This window comes from Carassius gibelio, chromosome B17, assembly GCF_023724105.1.
Source record: "Carassius gibelio isolate Cgi1373 ecotype wild population from Czech Republic chromosome B17, carGib1.2-hapl.c, whole genome shotgun sequence".
Taxonomy (NCBI): domain Eukaryota; kingdom Metazoa; phylum Chordata; class Actinopteri; order Cypriniformes; family Cyprinidae; genus Carassius; species Carassius gibelio.
Genome location: NC_068412.1, coordinates 28,356,238 through 28,380,363, shown reverse-complemented (window position 1 = coordinate 28,380,363; position 24,126 = coordinate 28,356,238). Strand labels below are relative to the sequence as shown.

Genomic DNA, 24,126 nt, shown 5'->3' with positions numbered 1-24,126 from the left:
TTTATGAAACTATGATGTAAAAATGTATCAATTAATAACAGATCTAATTAACCTTGAAGGATACAGAGGACAACTCTTTTCTTTCCAGCAGAGCATGATGTAGTTAACACATGTTAATATAAGTGTCTGTGAAAACCAAGCTAGTCACTTACTGTTCTCTACATCATCCTTCACATTCACAATCTCGATGTCTTTAATGTTGACTAAGACCATGTCAAAGATGGAAATCATAGTGAAATTAACGGCTGAAATCAAACTTTGACGCTTGTCATCTCGTAATTAGATTTTTTGAGACTTTTTTAAAGCTGACAGTAAAAAAATGTAGAGTTTTGAAAAGTGTATTGACAAAATATCCTAGAGCACACTTCATATATGGCATGTAAACAAAACAAGCAGTGGTTGGACATTTTACTAGATGGTCAGACAGTCACTTCCTGTTTGAGTGGGCGGTTCTTAGCCGATCATGTAAGCATCCTTGCTGTCTACGTGAGGGTCGTCAGAGAGCTCTCGGAATGCATCAAAAATATCTTAATTTGTCTTACAGGTTTGGAACAACGTGAGTAATAAATAACAATTCTTTATTTTGGGTGAGCTGACTGTTTAAAGTGCTTCTGGCCCTTCAGCGATAGATTTTCATTGAATAAACTTTGATTCTTCTAGAAAAACAACAACAAGTCGTCACGCCTAGACTTGACTCAGAATGTCTCAATGTCTGTGAGGTCAGGATTGGGAAGCAGGAATTTCTACATGTCTACAGCACTTGTGTAACGCCGGTCCGCCTGTAAATACACGTCCCAGAGCGAGAGACCGCTGTCATTACAAATCTGTAAGGGCTTAGCAAAGCCTATGGGGAACAGGAAACCAGCAGCAGACACAATGACATGGGATTAGTAACGAGTGAAGCCCCCAAACGTGACGTCGACACGACAGAAACCAGCCGTGCCCTTCCCAGCTTTCACAGGAACATGATGAAAGCCGGAGTGAAACAGCTCAGGTGAACCTCCTCAGTATCTGAGATCACACACAAGTTACGTCGCCAGGTGTGACATCACCACAGACCAAACAAACGCCGAGCTTTAGGGAGGGTCAGACTCCATCTGCACCTGCGCGAGCTTCACCTGTTTGACGATCTCTGGACTTTAACACTCGGGATCTACGACCGACTCTGCACTGCAGAAGCAGAGCTCAAAAACTAGACAAAACTGTAAAGATCTCTTGGGTTACGGTAAGAGAAACTCTTCGTTTTGCCTTGAGCCACACTTCAGATCACTTTCACTATTTCACTTCACTATCATTTATATAAAGCCAGAAACTGGGTGCACTCCTAAAAATAAAGGTTCTTTATTGGCATTTATGGTTCCATGAAAAACATTTAACATCCATGGAAGCCCTAAAGTTTCTTTAAAGTGGAGAAAATTGTTCATAATATAAGAAGAAATGGTTATTTTCGGAACATCTTGGTTACATTATGAACTTTCAACATCTATAGAATCTTTCAACTGTGCAAAAGACTCTTTATAGTAGAACAAGGTTCTTTAGATCGTTAAAATATTCTTTAAACAAGACAACTATGGTCCTTTGAAGAACTGATCACTGAAAGGTTTCTAGGGGACCAAAAATGGTTCTACTCTTTCAAAAACGTTCTTTATTATCATTGAATCCATTGTCACCATCCATGGAACCATTGAAAGGTTCTTTAGGGAACCAAAAGGGTGGTTCTACATTATTAAAAATAAAGCTTCTTTATTGGCGTCTTGGTTCCATGTTACAAGTTGGTTCTTTACATCATTAAAATGTGCTTCAAACCAAATAATGGTTCTTTGAGGACCCAAAAATGGCTCTTCTACACTCTTAAAAACCAAAGGTTCTTCATTAGGGCCTTTTGAACACTGCTTTAGTTCTATTACTGGCTTTGATGGTTCCACGGAACGAACAAAAGGTTCTTTATAGTGGGAAAAAAAGTTATTTAGATCATTAAAATGTTCTTCACACCAAGAGAATAATGGTTCTTTAATGACATCACTGCAAAAACACACTTTTGGAATCTATGTTTTTTAATAGTGTGTAGTGGAAAAAGATTAATTAGATTATTAAAATAATAAGAAATAAAAATATTACTTTAGGAACTGACCAATGAAAGGTTCTTTGAGGAACCACTTTTTTCCCTATGGCATTTGCTGCAAAAACACACCTTTATTTTTTCAAATGTAGTCAGTTTTATGGCTTTACATAAAAGCGATGTTATATAATGATGTTGAACGTCAAATAGTATAAGTGTATACTATCCTTAAAAAGATTTGCATCAATATAACATCAATATGAACGAAACAATGACTATTTAGGGTTTTTGTGGCAGAATATCCGATGCTATTTCGAGAACCGTTCAACCTGTTTTATAGCCTAACAAGTCTTGTCATGTTAGCAGAAACTCCTCTAACGTTTGTTGGCTTCAGTCCTCAGATGTTCAGATGTGGGCGTGAAACACCTGCACACCTTTCAAGGTAACAAACAAACAAACATCATTGTAACGTTTTACACTGGCAAAAACTAGTGTAGCAATTGTTCATTTTTTATTTTTTTGTTGATTTATTATGCATTTCCCTAAAAACAGTCCACTTCTGTCCTCCCTCCCTCTTGTTGCATGTTTGTAGAGGAATGCCATTATGCGCTTGCCGTCTCCTGCTGCTACTAAAGTGCCGATAAAACCTTTATTGGCCAACAAAACATGTTTTCTGTAGTGCCATACAAATTTAAAGAGTGAGTGTTGCGAGTCACGAAAGCTGATCTAATGAACTGTAAACCGCGAAACAGAGCCACAACCGTCCACGCCAATGCCAACTGGAGTAAAGAGCTTCCTACGGACATTATCACTACAAATGGGACTAATTACTTTGTATACCAAACTAATTTAACCATATTCATACTTTAATGAGAGCACTTTATGAGAACATGCTCTGAGAATGCAGGTCACTGGTTACGCATGAATCCAGAACGTAATTGTGCAATTAAAATATGTGTAAATCTGATTTAATTTACGTTCTCACGGAAGAATCAAAAGTCATTTTCTGTAAGAGAGAAGACGAAACATGCAAGCAGCTGTAAAGATGTCGCAATATCAGCTGTTAATCCGTAACCTGCTGGAGGAAAATCTACTTGATTTTAATCTAATCTTAATCAAATACTGGTTAAAATTAACAGCTACAGTATATCTGAGATAGAGCTACAGTACATGTGCTGGATCAGACAAAGTCTCTTCTGCTCACCAAGGCGGCATTTATTTGATCAAAAATACAGTTAAAATTCTGAAATATTATTATAAAGTAAAACATCTGTTTTCTGTGTGAATCTGCGTTAAAGGGTAATTTATTTCTGCGATGCACAACTGTATTTTCAGCATAATTCCTCCAGTCTTCAGTGTCACATGATCTTCAGAAATCATGAAAATATGATGATTTACTGCTCAAGAAACATTTCTGATTACTTTCAGTGTTGAACACAGTTGTGCTGCTCAATATGTTTAGAGGAACTGTGATGCATATTTTTCAGGATTCACAGATGAATATAAAGTTCTAAGGAACAGCATTTATTTGAAATAGAAATCTTTTGCAACATTTTAAATGTCTATTGATCAACTGAATGCATCCTTTATGAATAAAAGTATGAATTCATTTAATAATAAAAAAGTTTACAGCCCCCATACTACAAGTTTATGATGTATAGGCTAATAAATAAATACAGCTTATTAAAGAAATGTATATTTATTTGACATTAAAACATATATATTAAAACAAAAAAAAATTTTTTTTTAAACTAATAAATTTTAGGCTTACAACAACAGTGAAAAAAATAATTTAACTTTTAATCAATTTAATGCACCCTTGATGAATAGAATTATTCAATTCTTGAAGTTTTAAATAAAAGCATGTATTATATTATTTCTTTTTTATCTATAAGTCTTACAGTAATTATTTATAGTAATTTGTTTACATTCATTTTTGATCAACTGAATGCATCCTTGCTGTATAAAAGTGTTAATTTATTTTGAATTATAAATATTTCTGTCGGGTAATTTTAACTACAATTATTGTGACGTTCGATGACTTTCTCTATCTCTAATCTGTTCTAGAACCAATCTTTCTGCCACCATCTGATGCTGTCGCACTACTGAAGTCTTAAGATGCCCTTGAGGACGTCGTTACTCCGCAAGCCCACGTCTGGACGCTGGCAGAGGAGGCTATCGAACCGAAAACAGGTTTTGTCGGTCAACATGATCAGCCTTCCCCTGGGTGATTTCCGTCACCTGTCTCACATCGGTACGAGCGGACACATGGACAGTTTCGGAGACCTGTCGTTCCTGAAGGAGGGCCACAGTCTCCTGCTGCAGAGCTCCAAGAGCGAGCAGAACCTGTTCCTCCCGCCGCCTCCCAAACCGCCCCGAGTCAACGTGGACGAAGCCGGCCAGTGCAGCCCGATCTGGGAGCACGCACCGAACATTCAGAGGCAGAAGTGTAGCTCACTTCCCCTCCTGGACACGGAAGAAGACGAGGACACATGTTCACACCCGGAGACGACAGGCATCAGCTGGAGTCCTGCTCGTGGAAGCCTGAGCTCCGGACGGGATTCGACCCAAACCAACCCAGAGGAAACACAGCCGGACCAAACGGACTCAGCGTTCACGTTCAGTCTGGATCTGGGACCCTCTATACTGGACTCTGTGTTGCAAGTGATGGATAAAGTCCATCAATCGTGAACTGGAAACTAGGGCTGTCAAATAAAAACTCTAATTTTGATATTTGTCGAACAACAGAAAAAAAATCCACATTAGAATACAAAAACGTTGGATGGGAACGGTATCGTATCGTTTCGCAGTATCGTATCGTTCACGATATATCGGTAGAATTAGCATAAGAATTAAGGTCCTTGCACACATTTTCGTTTTTGTGTATCCGTCATCATTTCCAATAAAAATCTGGTAACGGATGCAAAAACGCTACAAATAAACCTTCTCTTTTTATGATGGACGAATGTTTCGGAGGAAGTGTGTAAACGTAACTGACACAACGTGAGGTTTGTGTTTGTGAAAATTGCGATTGATTTGGGATCGTCTTCCCGCGATAATAACGATAAAGCCTAGTTGTTGACAAATTATTGTGTGCGACCGTACGTCGGCGGAAGGTGGACGTGAAACGATACAAGATATCGCTAAACAAGGAGCTCCTTCTCCAGTGTGGAACTGGTTTGTTCAGAGCTGTACAGTGCGACATAAATCAGTCTAAGCTTTGAATAAATATACTACAGTAGCACAGCTTTGCATGTGCATGAGCTTGTTTACAAACCTGTTGACCAAATATATAATTTATTGATATGCTTTTTCTCTTAATTGAGTGTTTGAAATAACTTTGTGATGAGATGGGGTTTTATCTAACAGAATGACAAGTGAATATAAGGTGTTTTTCTTTTGGGAATCTTTGCAAATTGACTTTACTAATAATGTGCATGTTAGCATGTTCCGTGGCTAAAGTTAAAAGTCTCTTAAGAACGGCTCGTCACTCCACAAAAGACTTCAAAAACGAGACATCCCACTTCATCTGCAGTTTGTAAAGTGCCCCTATTATGGGTTATAGAAAAGGTTCATATTTGGTTTTGAGAGTCCCCAACAATATGTCAAGGTCAAAAAACAATTACATTGTCTTATAATATGCATTTATTTGTATCATTTTTGCTCAACGATTCCCAAACGATTCACGCAACGATTCATTTTTTCAAACCCCTCCTTTGCGTGAGGCTAATCTGCGGGGATTGGTAACTTACTCACATTTCACTGCTGGTTATATATATGCTCTATATAATCGTGTATGTGGCGAAAAACAATCTTGAATCTTGATAAAGCAGCGTTTGTGAGCACAGTGATGCTTAGTTACTGGGGAAACAGCTATTTTTACTGCTACAAAAGCGCCACCTAGTGGTAAAAAGGGAATTTACATTTTCACTCATACCAATGTGAAAACTGACTGATGGTTTTTGATGTAAACATGAAACGCCTTGGATTTCATTTTAAAAACAACTTTTTTCAAATTTGTTTTGAGAGACTATGAATAACTTTATACACGGTTCACTTTCAGATTTAAAACTGTGCAGGGTGTTTTCATTCACTAAGAGCTGTGTTATATAGAAATAAGGGTATATTAAACTAAAAAGTACTTTTTGCGATTGGTTTTACTTTTTATTAATACGTACATGATGCTGTTTTGTTTACAATAGTTTAAGCAACTTAATTAATTATATTTGGTTTATACACATTACTTTAAACACTATGCCCTTTTTTTCAAAAACAGTTGCGTTGTTTTGTAACTTCAAATAAATGTGCGTTAGTAATATTTTGCGTGAAGCGCCCTCTTGTGGCCTTTTCCCCTCTAACTGAAATTATGCCTTTTATATTCAAATAGAATTCAAATACTGATAATACTTAAGTACAAAACTTGAATTTAGGTTAATTTAGCTAATTTGACAGCCCTGCTGGAAACGGCCTGGAACTCGCTGCAGGAAGCTTGACAGAAAAGCAGCAGTGTTTCTGATCCAACATCTGAACTCTGGACAATAATAACAACACTCAAAACATTGCTCAACAGGACATTTCTTCCAGGAAATGCATTGAGACCAGCTTTTTGCTGTCCAAACCCCACACCCTTTTTTAAGAAATACCCCCTTCGAATGAAGTCTGTTATATAACGTTGTGTAACAGTCTGACTGTCCACCATCAGATATTTCACTAGTCAATGATTGCTGGAGTCAAGTTAATAATCGAGCAGCTTTTATTTGGCCTCTTCAAACTGTGATTTCCTTATCTGCTTTCTGAGCTTCAGTTCATTGCATTTACACACAAAAATGAATTATCATATGATCTATTATACCAAACTTTATTATTTCAATAAGGCAAACCTGTAAGGTCAGTTCAGTCACAATCAGTGAGATTAACTATTAATATTAGTTTACACACTAGATCTACCATTAATAAATTGTTTTGATTAAAATGTATGCAATTATATATATATGCATACTATGTATATGTGGATATGCATATAAAAAACATTTTATTTTTAATATGCAGTGATTATATAAAGATATTAAGCAATTGATTGCTTAAATTGCAACAAAACACTAATAAAGTCTGCTAGTATTTTTTATTGTTTTTTTCAAAAAGTAATTCTCATGCAGAGTGTGATAAAACATTTATTTTAAGAATTGTTTATTTATTTACAATATTTGTAAATAAAAATAAAATAAAAAAACAGCCATTAAGATTCTTTACGTTTGAAACTTAAAAACAAAACACTAAAAATATATTTTATTAAATTATTTAAGATTATTATTTACATTAATTATATATTATATGAATCGTTATTATCATAATAATATAATAAAATGATTACTATAACTAAAAATAAAATAAAAGAGAGAGAGAGAGTGAGAGAGTGAGAGAGAGAGACCTTATACAGCACATGATCTCAGACACACACAACCAGAGTTACACTACATGTCCAAACTGATGCTATTTCTGTATTTCTGTTCTCCTGACATCTGGAGAAGTGAGGGAACACGATACCTCCACATGTGCACGAGGCTTTAAACACTAGCTGCTGAACAAACAGAGCCGCAGGAGTCTTCTATGGAGCCAGAAGAATCTCAATAAAGATAAATGCACACACTACATTCACATATGCACACACAGGATCCATACATGCACACACATAATTCATAAATACACACACAGGATACACAAATGCACACAAAATTCACAAATGCACACACAAAATTTAAAAAGCACAGAAGATTCACAAATGCATACAAAATTCAGAAATGCACACAAAATTCAGAAATACACACACAATTCAGAAATGCAAACAACATTTACAAATGCACTCAAGATTCACAAATGCACAGGACAAGATTCAGAAATGTATTTCTGATGCACACACACATATATCTTGATTTACAAACTGCTTGCGGTCTGTGAACTTCACTGCATTTGTGTGTGAATTTTGAGACTCCCTTGACTTGGCTCGACACACAAATGCCTTATTTTAAACAGGGAATGATCTGCAACCAATCAGATATCTCCCTTGTTTTAGCCAATCACAAGAATGCACCCCACGTGGGGGATTGTTTACTTATAAGCCAATCAGCGAACAACTCACTTTCCTCACGCAGCGAACGACTCACTTTCCTCAGCGAACGACTCACTTACCTCACACAGCCGGCGACTCACTTTGCGCAGCCAGCGACCCACTTTGCGCAGCGAACGACTCACTTTCCTCACGAGTCACGCAGCGAACGACTCACTTTCCTCACCCAGCGAGCGACTCACTTTCCTCACGAGTCATGCAGCGAACGACTCACTTTCCTCACCCAGCGAGCGACTCACTTTCCTCACGAGTCACGCAGCGAACGACTCACTTTCCTCACGAGTCATGCAGCGAACGACTCACTTTCCTCACCCAGCGAGCGACTCACTTTCCTCACGAGTCACGCAGCGAACGACTCACTTTCCTCACCCAGCGATCGACTCACTTTCCTCACGAGTCACGCAGCGAACGACTCACTTTCCTCACGAGTCATGCAGCGAACGACTCACTTTCCTCACCCAGCGAGCGACTCACTTTCCTCACGAGTCACGCAGCGAACGACTCACTTTCCTCACCCAGCGAGCGACTCACTTTCCTCACGAGTCACGCAGCGAACGACTCACTTTCCTCACCCAGCGAGCGACTCACTTTCCTCACGAGTCACGCAGCGAACGACTCACTTTCCTCACCCAGCGAGCGACTCACTTTCCTCACGAGTCACGCAGCGAACGACTCACTTTCCTCACCCAGCGAGCGACTCACTTTCCTCACGAGTCATGCAGCGAACGACTCACTTTCCTCACCCAGCGAGCGACTCACTTTCCTCACGAGTCACGCAGCGAACGACTCACTTTCCTCACCCAGCGAGCGACTCACTTTCCTCAGCGAACGATTCACTTTCCTCAGGAGTCACGCAGCGAACGACTCACTTTCCTCACCCAGCGAGCGACTCACTTTCCTCAGCGAATGATTCCTCAAGCAGCGAAGTTGAGCGAACGATTCACTTTCCTCACGCAGCGATCAACTCACTTTCCTAAGCGAACGACAGCCGCAGACCCACTTTTCGCAGCCAGAGAGCCACTTTCCTCTCGCAGCGGACCACTGACTCTCTCTTCATGTAGGGACTGAATATTATAATTAAAGTGACTTCTATATTGCATCCAAAAGAATATTTAGATATATTTAAATATTCAAAAAGGTTTAAACATTTTTTTTTTTTTTACTTTCATTAAAATATTTCAATAAAATGAAATAATTGCCTATTGCAAATTTATGAATCCATGGTTAACTTTTTTTTCTGCAGTCACTGGGCTATATGTATTGAGACATTTTTTAATTTATATTTTGTAAAAAATAATAAAAAATAAACCTGAATTGTAATCTAAACATCTGTATTTTCATACAATTTAATACAATTGCTGTGTGAACACGTTCATGTGATTGGCTTATAAGTAAACAATCCCCCCCACATGGGGTGCATTCTTGTGATTGGCTAAAAGAAGGCAGATATCTGATTGGTTGCTGATCATTCCCTGTTTAAAAAAAAAGCATTTGTGTGTTGAACCAAGTCAGGGGAGTCTCAAAATTCACACACAAATGCAGTGAAGTTCACAGACCGCAAGCAGTTTGTAAATCAAGATATATGTGTGTGTGCATCAGAAATACATTTCTGAATCTTGTCCTGTGCATTTGTGAATCTTGTTCTGTGCATTTGTGAATCTTGAGTGCATTTGTAAAGGTTGTTTGCATTTCTGAATTGTGTGTGTATTTCTGATTTTTGTGTGCATTTCTGAATTTTGTATGCATTTGTGAATCTTCTGTGCTTTTTAAATTTTGTGTGTGCATTTGTGAATTTTGTGTGCATTTGTGTATCCTGTGTGTGTATTTATGAATCATGTGTGTGCATCTATGAATCCTGTGTGTGCATATGTGACTGTAGTGTGTGCATTTATCTTTATTGAGACTCTTCTGGCTCCATAGTCTTCAGACAGACAACAGACACACACACACACACATGACAGACAGAGAGAGAGAAACTGACAGATATCACTGCTGAGAACAACCAGGAATCTGATCTTGATAAATTCTGCACTGGCCAATCAGCATCCAGGACAGAAAAATTAAAAATATACAAAAAAATGTATGTTATTTTTTTCCCCTAGATGTAAGTGATATTACAGGTATTTTATTTATATATATTTATTTTCAAATTTTCCATACCACACAGATGTAATTTATCAAAAATGCCAGAAGCAAAGCACAAAATTACAATAATTCTAGCTAAATTTCTTATGAATATAAAAAATCTAAAAGTAAATTAAAACTATTTAATATGTGGGTATTTACAAATGACAAAAAAAAAATTTGACAAAACTTTAAATTAAAATATATATATTTTTAAATATGAACAAAATTCTATTATTTATATTTTGTTATTTTATTTTTCCTAAATATATAAATTATACACTTTTTTTATTTTCTTTTTATTTATTTTAAATTTTTAAGTAAATCTGGGTTGGATTACAATTTTTGAATAAATGTTCTTAAAATTAAATTATAAAACCGATAATTGGTCAATAAACTAGTTAACAAGTTAATCGTATCGTAACAAGTTAAACTAAAACATGACAAATGTTGTCTTGGCAGCTAGCTGAAATAAAATAAGCTTGCCTTTTTTTGTATTTTACTTCAATTAACGTTTATCTTATTTTAAGTGGCAATAATGTTTATGGTTTTAGTTTTAGTTAACGATAATAACCCTGACGTGATGTTTCTTCACTGCATTGTGAAGCCAAGCAGCTAAAGATCTCTGAAACAACAGTTAACGTTTACAGAAAAACTGGCTGTACTTTCTAAATATGACTTATACTTTTCTGAAGTCGGTGAATAATGCATCTAGATTATAAAAAGCTCAATCAATCTATGAGAAAGGAGAATGAGAAGAAAAAAAAGCATAAACTGTCTTTATTTTAATCTATTTATTTCTTATGTTCTCTCATTTTGCATCTCACGGTAAATATATCTTGACTAAAGATAGTTTATATATAATTCTGCTGAAAAACAAAACAAAAAAGAAGAAAGAAAAATAATGTTTTGTTGTGCAAAATGTCCCTTTTTCAGAGAGAGAGATAAATCTTGTTTTCGGAAAAGAAAAATCAAATTAAAGTGAGTTTATACTTAAAGCAAGAAAAAATATCCGCATATGGAGTCAGCAAAATAAACTTTATACAAAAGGAAAGCAAGTGTATTACTCTGACCCATTTGGGAGATCTTGTTTAAAATGAACTAGACATTATCTCACTGTGCATCTCCAGTAAATGTCTCGATTAAAGAATGTTTTGATATTTGTACTGGAAAACATCACAATAATATTGCAAAATGTAATTTTTACAGAGAACCAATCAGTGTAAACTCTCACTTTCATTTACTTCAGAATAAAATCACAAGATAAGTCAAAGTTGTGACTCAAAATGAATTTATGCTTGAAATATGAACAAATATCTGCAAAAGGGGGTCAGAAAAAAAATAACTTTTTAAAATTTACATTAAAAAAAAAAAAAAAAAATATTTGTTGTTTCAAGCAAAAATTGTATCATTTAAATAAATTTTTACTGTAAAACAACAGAAATACTAAGTAATAAAATTGTGTTTTGCCATGCAATATTTTTGGAAAACAGTCAAATTTTCATTTATTTTACAAAATAATATTTGTTTTCTGAAAAAAAATGTGACTCAAAATTAAGTTGAGTTTATGCTTGAAATACGAACAAATATAATAAAATAGGGGTAAGAATTCTTTTTTTTTATGTAAATTTTTTTTCAGACTATATAGATATTTGTTGTTTTAAGGAAAATGTTATCATCAAAAAAAAGATCTTCATTTAGGAGTATTTAGATATTTTTACTGTAAAACAAGACGGAAATACTAGCTAAGAAAATTGTGTTTTGCCGTGAAAATGTCACTTTCAAAGAGAAAACCTGTGTATTTTTGGAAAACACTAGTTTTCATTTATTTTACAAGATAATATTTGTTTTCTAAAAAAAGTGTCTCAAAATGAAGTGAGTTTAAGCTTGAAATACGAACAAATATCTGCAAATGGGGTCAGAAAAATGCAGTTTGCATCATAAGTAAACATCTTGATTTATGAATGTTTAGGTATTTTTACTGTAAAACAAGACAGAAATACGAAGTAAGAAAATTGTGTTTTGCCGTGAAAAGTAACTTCTACAGAGAGAAATTCTGTGTATTTTTAGAAAACGGTGAGTTTATGCTTGAAATAAGAACAAATAAACTTACATTTTTCAGACTCAAATGAGAGATATTTGTTGTTTTAAGTTAAAAAGTTATCATTTAAAATAAATGTTTGTGTAATAAGTAAACATCTAGATTTAGGAATGTTTGGATATTTTTGTTTTTTTGCACTGGGAGACAATCTGAGAAAAACGCAGCAGAATATCATGCACAGCTATGCATCTCACGATTAAAATATCCCTTCCTTAAATCACCGTTCTCACCACAAACTAGCAGCACACACCAGATCCGGCCGGCCTTCCCAGAAAAACCCCTCCGTCTGGGCAAAGCCAGTTTATTTTGGGGAGGAATGTTCTCCTCGAACAACATGTTGTGTCTGACAGCAGCGCAGATGGAATTATAAACATTTTCTGCTACTACCACTACTAGTATTATTATTAAATAATATTATTAATATTGTTAGTGTTCATAATTATTATTAGTAGTAGTAGTAGTAGTGGTATTAAATAATGATATTTATTATTAATGTTACTGTATGTATACGGTTTTTATTTTTTTTATAATAATAATAATAAAAATAATAATTAATGTTATTAATTTAAATAATATGCAAGTAATTAATAATAATAATTATTATTATTAATTAAAATAATATTTTTTATTAAAATGGAAGTGCATTTAGTATCATAAAGTAAATAATTATAATATTTAAAGTTTTAGTTTGCAACAATATTAAAATTGCAATAAAAATAATAATAATAATAATAATAATAATATGTATTCATTTATTCACTTTCAAACATCAAATGACTAAAAGAGACTAAAAAGATGCTGTTTAAATTGATTTACTGCATTTATTAATCTAGATGATAGATGTATAAGTAATTAAAACAGTTTTCTAAAAGCCAAACTATTAACAAATGTTGATTTATACAACTTAAAAATATTTAAAGGTAGACATTTTAATTAAAGATAATAAATAATACTCAATAGTAATACTAGTAATAAATATTATTACAATTATTATTATTAATTATAAGAATATTTTTGTACATTTTTAGTAATAGAAGTTGTTTATTGTTGTTTACATAGTCACAAAATGTAACCTCGAGTGAAGCCAGAATTCGAGTGTGTGAAAGTAAATCGTGCAAATTTACACTCATTTCTGACTAAGTGCACCATCCGAAAACTCCTAGTAGTCATTTATTTCACGCTCCAAGACGTTTCACAACCGTCCGTGCCTTCATACATCACGCAAGCCCTGAGAATTCATCACAGCTCGGAGCCCTGAAACCAAACCCCATCCAAATAATCTAGATTTATTGTCAGAGGCGTGCAGAGGGAACGGTTAAATGTTACACGGAGGCCAATGTTTCTAAATAACTCAACAGAAGAAACTCTGAAGACACCAGCACACCTCGTGATCATACGATTCACGAAATAACCTTTAAAATCATTTTCATTTGAACGGTGCTTTCCACCAAACACATTGATTCAAAGCAGCTTTACAGAAAATCATCAAGTTAATGTTTATGATATCTTCACGCATGCATCAGATTAGAGCTGGATGATGATAGTTATATTTTGTGATGATATAAACAAATCAAGCTGTTAATATTTGCTGTATTTTATATATCGCTTTACATAAATACACTATTTTATACACACACACACACACACACACACATAAACACACCAAGTTGTGTTCCTAAACTAGATTAACAAATGCAATAAATCAAAGTTGTTTATTATTACAGTAAAAGTAATAGAGAAGCATTTAAACATCCTTTGTTAATGATTTAATGTATAAAAGCGATTAAATTAAGACCTAAATATTAGCATTGCATCTTTACTATTGCTGTAAAATAACACTTGTTATTAATTACTACCATGGCTTATATAACTATGATTTTTATTAAATATAATTTTTTTACTTTACAGTACAATACCAATATATTGATATCTTATTTTTTATATTAAAATAAAATATAATAATTAAAAGGTACTGCTTTTTTTACACTATAAAATAAAACAAAGTGTAACAAATTAAAATAATAATATAAATTATTATTATTATTATTGTTGTTTATGAAAATAATAAACACTAACAACAATACATATTATTATTATTATGTAGTAATAATAAAATAATAAAATATTATTATTATTATTATTATTATTATTTATAAAAAGTATTAACACTAACAACAATACATATTATAAATATTTAATAATAATAATAATAATAATAATAATTATTATTATTATTATTATTATTTATAAAAAGGATTAACAATAACAACAATACATATTATTATTATGTAATAATAATCATAATAATATTATTATTATTATTATTATTATTATTTATAAAAAGGATTAACAACAACAACAATACATATTATTATTATGTAGTAATAATAAAATAAAAAATATTATTATTATTATTATTATTATTTATAAAAAGTATTAACACTAACAACAATACATATTATAAATATGTAATAATAATAATAATAATTATTATTATTATTATTATTATTATTATTATTTATAAAAAGGATTAACAATAACAACAATACATATTATTATTATGTAATAATAATCATAATATTATTATTATTATTATTATTATTATTATTTATAAAAGGATTAACAATAACAATACATATTATAAATATGTAATAATAATAATAATAATAATAGTAATTATTATTATTATTTATAAAAAGTTTTAACATTAACAACAATACATATTACCATGTAATAATAATAATTATTATTATTATTACTTTTACTATGAAACGTTAAATGTTTAAATCTGAAATACGACAAAATAATCACAATTTAAGTATTTCCTCATCTTACTACCAGTTTCTTCACGCAACAAGTTGATTTATTAACGAAGTGACAAACACATTACACACCTATTTCTCATTTCTACTCGCAGGAGAACAAAAAGACGTCTCTATTAAACACAAAGTCGAGCGCAGCTGCTTCAAACCTCAGGGACCTGAACCAGATCTGACCTCACCACTGGTCCAAGGGAATTATGGGATGCGGAGGGGCTCGGCCAGCTGACCAACTGACTCTGAGAGGCAGTAAATGAGACAATTACCCTGTTTTACTACACCTGCCTTTAGAATATTGTTTAGTAAAACTTGCATGCATTCAAACCACTTCATTAACAGACAAATGGAGTAAATCTTGTGCACGGAGGATCGTCAAATTATATCACACTTTATATTTTTTTCTGCTTTATGGAAACACCTTGCCTTATTTATTTAGAAGAAAAAAAAGATGTGATTATATATATATATATATGCTAGTTTATATACAGTACATATAAAATCTATATCTTGAGTTTGCTTGTTCAGAAGCTTGCACTTGCACAACTGTTCATAATTTTGAAGTTGGTCTCTTTTGCTAATTGAGGCAGAAATATTTAGTTTAAAAATACAGGAAAAGCTGTTAAAATTGTGAAATATTATTATGATTTAAATCATCTGTTTTCTGTGTGAATCTGTGTTAAAGTGTAATTTATTTCTGTGATGCTCCGCTGTATTTTCAGCATCATTCCTCCAGTCTTCAGTGTCACATGATCTTCAGAAATCATGAACATATGACGATTTACTGCTCAAGAAACATGAAGATTATTATCAATGTTGAACACATTCATGTTTCTGTGATGCATTTTGTTTTTCAGGATTCTCATATGAATAAAAAGTTCAAAAGAACAGCGTTTATATTTGTAAGATTATAAATAAGAGTCATTCCGAACTCAATTCTGCGGGAAAACCATGGATCTGGCAAAACTGAGGGAGGCCGTGAAGCCATGAGGGGTGTTTTCGTGCAGGATCTCGTGCCAGTCACACATTACACACACACACACACACACACACACACACACCCATCCTGCCGTGTTGGGCCGTAATGAGACTTGTGCTGGGGGTCGAGAGCCGTGAGCTCCAAGTCAAACAAACCCAGCGAAGCCATTGTTCAGGAGCTGTGTGTTTACACACGTCCTTCTGTCGGAGCTATGAAATATGTTATTTAGATTGAACGCCAAATCCATAGGAATCATCTGGAACACTGCGGTAACATTATACTTCTGTTAAACTTACACACAGACACACGCACAGAAGCTATGACACATGCTCCTTACTCTCCATAAGGATCTTCATGCGTTTCGTCACTCACCGAGATTTATTTTGTTGTACCTGTTGTTTTCCCGTCCCATGTGTGTCATACGAAATTGTTAATAAATCATGAATTTAAAAAAAGTTGGAGTGGGTTTAAAACCGTACTATTAAATATAAAGATACTTTGTATATTAAATGAGGGAATCTTATGGAATTTTCATGTCGCATTTCTAGGGATGATTCTTTCTGTTATTAAATAAAATGCTACAAAAAAAGAAGTTGTTACTTTTTGTCTCAGAAGAAATGTCAGATTTGTGAGGTATTAAAACATTTTCTCAAATACGCAGTAATAATAATAATGCACTTTAATCTAGACATTTAAAACATTAAAAAATTATAATATACACAAATATGAATCTTAAAAATACATTAAAATATGCTTTATCTTCATCATTTAATTCTGTTTGTTAATACTTTCATTTAAATCATTCTGTTTTAAATTTTCTTCATTATCTCCATTTTGTATTATTTTTCATTTTAGGTATTTATTGTTTGTTGTTGTTTTTGTTTTCCATCTTCTAAGTTTGACAAAACACTGGTAAAAAAAAAATTAAATAATAGAAATTGTAAATAAATAAAAAGTGTAAAAACATTCATTTTATGCTGGTTTAAAATTACAATCATTTTGAAACAAGCTTGACTTCTTTGAACTGTGAGAAATATAAAGTCAAATCAGTTTCTAACATTGGAATAAAATAAATGTAAATGTGAGTTATTAGTTTATGCTTAACTACTCTGACTTTTTCAGATTTGTTTAGTCAACAGAGGAAATGAGAGTCCATGCATTAAAGCCTAAAATCTGAAGAAATGTAATTTTGCATAAAAATGTTTAATGTGATGAAGATCATTGTTGAGAAAATGGGACTAAAAAGTAAACAATATAAACACATGTGAGGGAATGTGCTTAATTACCGTCACAATGCATATATAAAACAGGTTTTTTCCAGTGATTTTGTGCTGTTTTCTGAGCTTCGCTGTACCTGTTCTGCGCTGAAGGAGTCGATGTGTGACGCTGGAGCCGGTTGTCCTTCCAACCATGTGATTTTCAGAGGGTTTCCACTCAGACCGGTCTCGTTTTTAAACGCCAGGTCCTGAATGAGAGCACAGAGAAGACTGAATCTCATTAAAAACTCATGGAGCACAAAACCTTTGAGATGTATGCATCATCATCATCTGAATAAATGATCTCTCAGTGATGTGTGGTTTGTTCGGAGGACAATATTTGTCTGAGATACAACTATTTAAAAATCTGGAATCTGAGGGAGCAAAAACATCTAAATATTGAGAAAATCATCTTTAAAGTTGTTCAGATGAAGTTCTTAGCAATGCATATTACTAATCAAACATTAAGTTCTGATATATTTACAGTAGGAGATTTACTAAATATCTTCATGAACATGATCTTTACTTAATATCCTAATGATTTTTGTCATAAAAGAGAAATGTATAATTGTGACTCATACAGTGTATTGTTGTGTATTTCTCCAAATATCCGTCTGTGACACTGATGTTGATGTAAGCAAGCATGCACATGCACACACACACTCTCTCTCTCTCTCTCACACACACACACATGTTTGTTTTTGTGTAAAGTGTGTTCATCCCATAGGTGTAATGGTGTTTATTCTGTAGAAACTGTATATTCTATCACCCTTCACCAACCCTACACCTAACCCTAACCCTCACAGGAAACTTTCTGCATTTTTACTTTCTCAAAAAAACTCATTCTGTATGATTTATAAGCGTTTTGAAAAATGGGGACATGGGTTATGTCCTCATAAGTCTCCCTCTCCTTGTAATACCTGTGTCATACCCATGTCATTATACACAGTTGTGTCCTGATATGAGACAAGAACAAGAGCACACACACACACACACACACACACACACTGTCACACACTCTCACACTCGCTCACACCCTCTCTCTCACACTCTCTTACACATACACACACTCACACACTCTTTCACTCGCTCTCACACTATCTCACACACTCACACACTCTCTCACACACACTCATACTCACACACACACTCTCACACACACTCACACTCTGTCACACACTCTGTCACACACACTCACACTATCTCACACACTCTCACACACACACACACACTCTCTCATACTCTCACACACACTCTTACACACACTCTCACACACAAACACACTCACACACTCTTTCACTCGCTCTCACACTATCTCACACACTCACACACTCTCTCACACACACTCATACTCACACACACACTCTCACACTCTGTCACACACTCTGTCACACACACTCACACTATCTCACACACTCTCACACACACACACACACTCTCTCATACTCTCACACACACTCTTACACACACTCTCACACACACTCTCACACACAAACACACTCACACACTCTTTCACACTCTCACACACACACACACACACTCACTCACACTCTCACACTCTCTCACACTCTCTCACACTCTCTCACACACACACACACACACACACACTCACTCACACTCTCACACTCTCTCACACACACACTCACACTCGATCTCATACTCACACACACTCCCACACTCTCACACTCTCTCACACACTCTCACACTCTCTCACACTCTCTCACACTCTCTCACACTCTCTCACACTCACACTCCCACACACTCTCACACACACACACACACACTCACTCACACTCTCACACACTCTCTCACACTCACACTCCCACACACACACACTCTCTCATACTCTCACACACACTCTCACACACACTCACACTCTCTCACACTCACACACACACACACACTCACTCACACTCTCACACAGATTCTCTCACACTCTCTCACACTCACACACTCTCTCACTCACACTCTCACACACACACACTCTCACACACACACACTCTCACACACACACACACACACACACTCTCACACAAACACAAACACACACTCTCTCTATTTTTCCAGAAAACAATAAATACTTTTATATGAATTACCAGTCTTTGATTTTGGGCTGTTATATGACCCTCCAATATGTCTTGATGAGATTCTTCTCAATATGAGACTGAAATATTTGGAAAATGATGCAGAAAATAAAACAGAAGAAGTGTTTTGTTTTGTTGTGTATTTGGAGAAATCCTCACAGCTGCTTTTGCTGAAGCAAACTCAACCACAGCACTGCCTTTCTTCTTCCTGGATATCAGAACGTTCAAGACGTCTCCATACTGCAACACAAACATCATTAAAACTCAACCAGGAGCGCTGCAGAAATGGGCAAAAAACTCTGCTTTGGATTTTGTGTGGCCAGGAACGAGGGAAGCAGAACATAAAACCGTGAGAAGGACGGTGACCCTGAAGAATCAGATTTAATTTGACTATTTTTAGAGTAAAACCATTTCTTGCCAAGTCTTGTATGCTTATAAACGTCTGTCATAAATCAGCAGGACGGCCTCTATTTCTGTTCGGAGCATGAGAAATCCATCCACTCCTCTCCACGAAAAACAATCAGGAATTCTGGGAGTGAATTTGGAGTCGGTATTTGACCTTTGACCCTCGGAAAGGAGGACGTCCAGACTAAACACTGTTCAAACATCATTACAGTGACAGTCTGAGAGTGAATGCTATGAAAACACTGCCATTTCACCTCAACATTTAAAAGAAAATATAAAGAGTGTTAGGATTTCTTTGTATTGTTATGACAATAATGCACCTTTAACTCCCAAAGGTGAAATGTCTGGATGTCTTACTTTACAATAATAAAAGACTGTTTTATTTAAATCAGCATCAATTTAAAGCAGTACAATAAAAACTACAGCGGTGTGTACTTTTCAGTATAGAATAATAATTCGTGTGTCATATAAATAGTCGTGACAATCAGAAGGAAATATGCTTAATTGACATGAAAATACAATAAATTCTGAGAAAAGGTCTTACAATAGATTACATTATTTTATAGTTTGTTTTTCAAATATTTTTAGTTTTTTAAGGTCTTAAAATCGACTTAAATTTTTTTCTGGTTAAATATGATCACAAAATGTAAACATATCGAAAATAAAATTAAAAAAACTTTTGTGTAAAATAAATTATATTATAGGACTTTTTTAGGGTTATTGTATTGTCTTATTTTTTTCAGGACAGTTAAGCTCATGCAATAAATCTTTTAAAAATGACTTAAAATAGACTTAATCTTCAACTTTTTAAAAATATGCCCAGAAAATTTAACCAGATACTAAACCACAAAAAAAAAGTTTTCTATTTTCGGACACCTTTTTGTAAAAATGTATTGTATTGTCACATTTTCATGACAGTAAAAAATAAAAAGTGTTTAAAAAAATATATATTTATTTTACAAAAAACATTATTTCTTTTTTTTTTTTTTTTATTAAATATGATCACAAAATATTTTACCACGATATCACAATAAGATATTACTGTTTACTGCTAAATAAAGTCTATTATTAGGTGTAATTACAGTCACATTTGACCTTTTGGCTCATGCCAAAAAAATCCTAAGAATTAAGCTTTATTTTACAGAAAACATGATTTTTTTATTATTATTTATTTTTATTTTTCAAACAGGACCAGAAATAAATATTATGATTTATTTTTATTGTTTTTTGTATGTATTACACTCTTAACATTTTAATGGCAATGTATCTCATGCAATAAAATATAGATAATATTTTGCCTTTTTTTCTAATATTTTCAAGGACAAAAAAAAAAAGTAAAAAAATGCATCTTACTTAAAAATATATATATATTTTTTTTCTTGTGTTCTTTTTATTTTTTACACACAAAACATAATTAGTTATTTCTTTCTCTTATTTCGTTTTTCTGTTTAGAGTTCAAACTCGACCCGGGCCTGTTCTTCACAGCTTTCCTGAGATTCGCTCTCCACGTTCCAGTAAGTTTTAAGAAAGCGTGAGATGTTTCCGAGAATCTCTGAAATCAGTTTCACGGCTGTCTGGGAAAAGCAGAATGCATCAGACTTTCAGAAACGGAGAAAACCTGCCAACAGTGACAAAGCAGCGCGTCCCGAAGGAAGCCGATTTCATCCATCCAGACGTTTCCAGAAGTTCCCAAGACCTCGACCCACGCCCAAACCAGTCTTACATCATTTCAGCAGTCTTCTGTCTACACTGATGCTCGAGCCCATTAGCCTTTTCACAAATATCACAAATGAGGTCAGTGCAGGGTAAAGTTAGTTCACCTGTTATATATCAGTATGCCCTTTTCTCTAATAATGCTTCTTACATCTTCTGTTTAGTCTGTTTTCCAAGTTGTTCTAATATAATCAACAGAGAAATAACATTTTACTTGTTTTCTAACTTTTATAGCCACTCAGACCAGATGATACTCTCAATACGCTCTGGCAAATCCTTTTGCTAAATATACACACATAGAGTAAATATTTTGAAAATACGTACATTTATATTTATATTAAGCCTCTTCTTTTTTTTTTTTTTTTTTTTTTAGAACCTGTGATAATTTTTACAGGATTTTTTTATGAATAAAAAGTTAAAAACAAGAGCATTTATTTAAAATATAAATATTTCATATACAATATACAATCTTGTTCAAACGTTTGGGGTCCGTACATTTATATTCTTTCTTTTTTTTTTTTATTAACATTTTTCTTCAGCAGGGATGTGTTAAATTGTTAAGAAGTGATATTACAGATTAAAATTGTTAGAACATATTTATATTGTGAATAAATTATTTCATTCATCAAAGAATTCTGTAAAAAGTATCAGTTTCCCAAAAAACATTTATCTGTTGATAACTCTAATAATAAATCAGCATATTAAAATGTTTTCAGAAGGATCATGTGACACTTTTTATTTTATGAAATTCAGCTTTGCATCACAGAAATAAATTACATTTTAAAGAATATTAAAATAGAAACCACTTTTTTATATCATAATAACATTTTGCAAGATTACTGTATTTTTTCTGTATTTTTGATCAAATAAATGCAGCCTTGATGAGCAGAAGAACACACCCAAACACTTCATTCTTCGTAGAGTAAAGCACCGTCAGTTCCAGCATTTTAATAATTTCTGATTTGTAACGAAAGACTCATTCTTGTTCTGTTGTCAATCCGGAAGCCAGGAAGACGGAAGTGTGAAGAAGTGTGTAACTGAATCAGACGTCATTAGTTGCATGTGAAGAGCACATTTCCAGAGTCCCCAGACGGCTCTAAACGTGTCTGTAGCGGTGGCATGTGCTCTGCGTAGCCTTCAGCGTTCTGCGCTGCTACAAAACTTAATGGAGCTCACACACGAGGGGAATAAAAGCGCTTAACGGCTGATGTCATGCAGACCTCGTTAACCGCAGCGAACTGCTCATTCACACACGAGGTCAAACCGGAGCAGACTCACCTTTTGGAAGAGGCTTTGAAGGCATTCGTGAGAATAGCCCGCGTTGCTAGCGTCGTCTTTTTTACACTTCCACTTCAGCTGAGGACGGGAAAAAGAAAGAGAGAATCAGCTTCGGTATTAAAGATGACATGGGTCTGCTGTGATCATTTTCATGAAGATTATGACATGTTCTCCTTTGGTTGTCATACTGTAATGTAGAAATCACTGTAGTGTATCCGAAGAATTGGAGAAGGTGGCTGCATATTAAATAATGTCGTACAGATTACTCTGAACAAATAAAATAAAATAGATGTTTACGAGATGGTGGGGTTAATCTTTAGCATTTTTTTGAAGATGCTGAGTAAAGTCCTTGTGGTCAGAAACGGATGAATTCTGTTTCGTTAAATTCTCTCTTTTCATTTTAAGTTGACTTCATTTATTTGTGTTTGTTAGATTTGTGATAGCAATCTACGAATAATTGTACTTGGGCATTACTAAACATTTCATTTTCTGTAAATTTAATATATTGATCGCCCATTGAAAAAAATACAATTTATAAATCATTAAAAACTTTTTTTTTATGCTGATTGCAGATAATCTTAAATAAATACCATTCAATTTTATATGACTAAAAAAAATATATAAATAAATAAATATGTCTATATAGATTTTATTCATTTTTATTTCAAGAAAAAAATATTATATTTTAATGGTTTTAATCATATTTACTGTTAAAAAAGACAAACACAACAAAATTAATAAAATAAACTACAATTAAATAGAAATAGAAAAATAAAACTATATAATACTATGTCAATAAAACTAAAATAACACTGGCATATACCATTTTGTCTTAATTACAGCTATCTAGAGAAAGAAAGAAATATAATTTATATTTCTTTACATTATTTGTTTTCATTTGGGCAATAAATATGTATATTAATGTAAATAATACATGCAATATATAATATTATCTACATAACATGCATGTTTGTTTATTTTAATGACTTGGTTCTTATTTTTATGTTTTGGTAACAAATATGAATATTAATGTAAACAATAAATAATGTACATTATATTATATCACAGCATATTATTTAGTATGCACATCAATATACATTTTTATTTATTTATTATTTTGTGTAAGATTCTCTCAAAAAGTGTCGGCTTATGCCTCGTATTAAGTATTAGTTTTATTTCTCAGGAGT

At 33.6% G+C, this 24,126-nt stretch overlaps 2 protein-coding genes across 3 annotated transcripts in view; one reads left to right on the top strand and one right to left on the bottom strand.

The window, feature by feature from the left end:
* The window catches only part of dnajc17 (DnaJ (Hsp40) homolog, subfamily C, member 17), a 48,722-nt gene that overhangs the window by 8,183 nt on the left and 16,413 nt on the right, over positions 1-24,126 (bottom strand). The window contains exons 8-10 of the mRNA XM_052581096.1: positions 22,940-23,017; positions 19,703-19,783; positions 17,558-17,668 (exon numbers count right to left, since the gene is read on the bottom strand). Of these exons, the coding sequence (XP_052437056.1) occupies positions 17,558-17,668; positions 19,703-19,783; positions 22,940-23,017 (270 nt within the window). The remainder of the gene's footprint in view (positions 1-17,557; positions 17,669-19,702; positions 19,784-22,939; positions 23,018-24,126) is intronic.
* LOC127976565 (cdc42 effector protein 3) lies at positions 537-7,164 on the top strand. 2 transcript variants are annotated; one of them, XM_052581098.1, is made up of 3 exons: positions 537-1,225; positions 2,426-2,501; positions 4,127-7,164. In XM_052581098.1, the coding sequence occupies exon 3, from the start codon at positions 4,178-4,180 to the stop codon at positions 4,748-4,750; it is 573 nt and encodes a 190-aa protein (XP_052437058.1). In that variant the 5' UTR covers positions 537-1,225; positions 2,426-2,501; positions 4,127-4,177; the 3' UTR covers positions 4,751-7,164. The 2 variants fall into 2 exon arrangements, with proteins under 2 accessions (XP_052437058.1, XP_052437057.1); XM_052581097.1 differs by having other exon boundaries at positions 539-1,225; positions 2,454-2,501.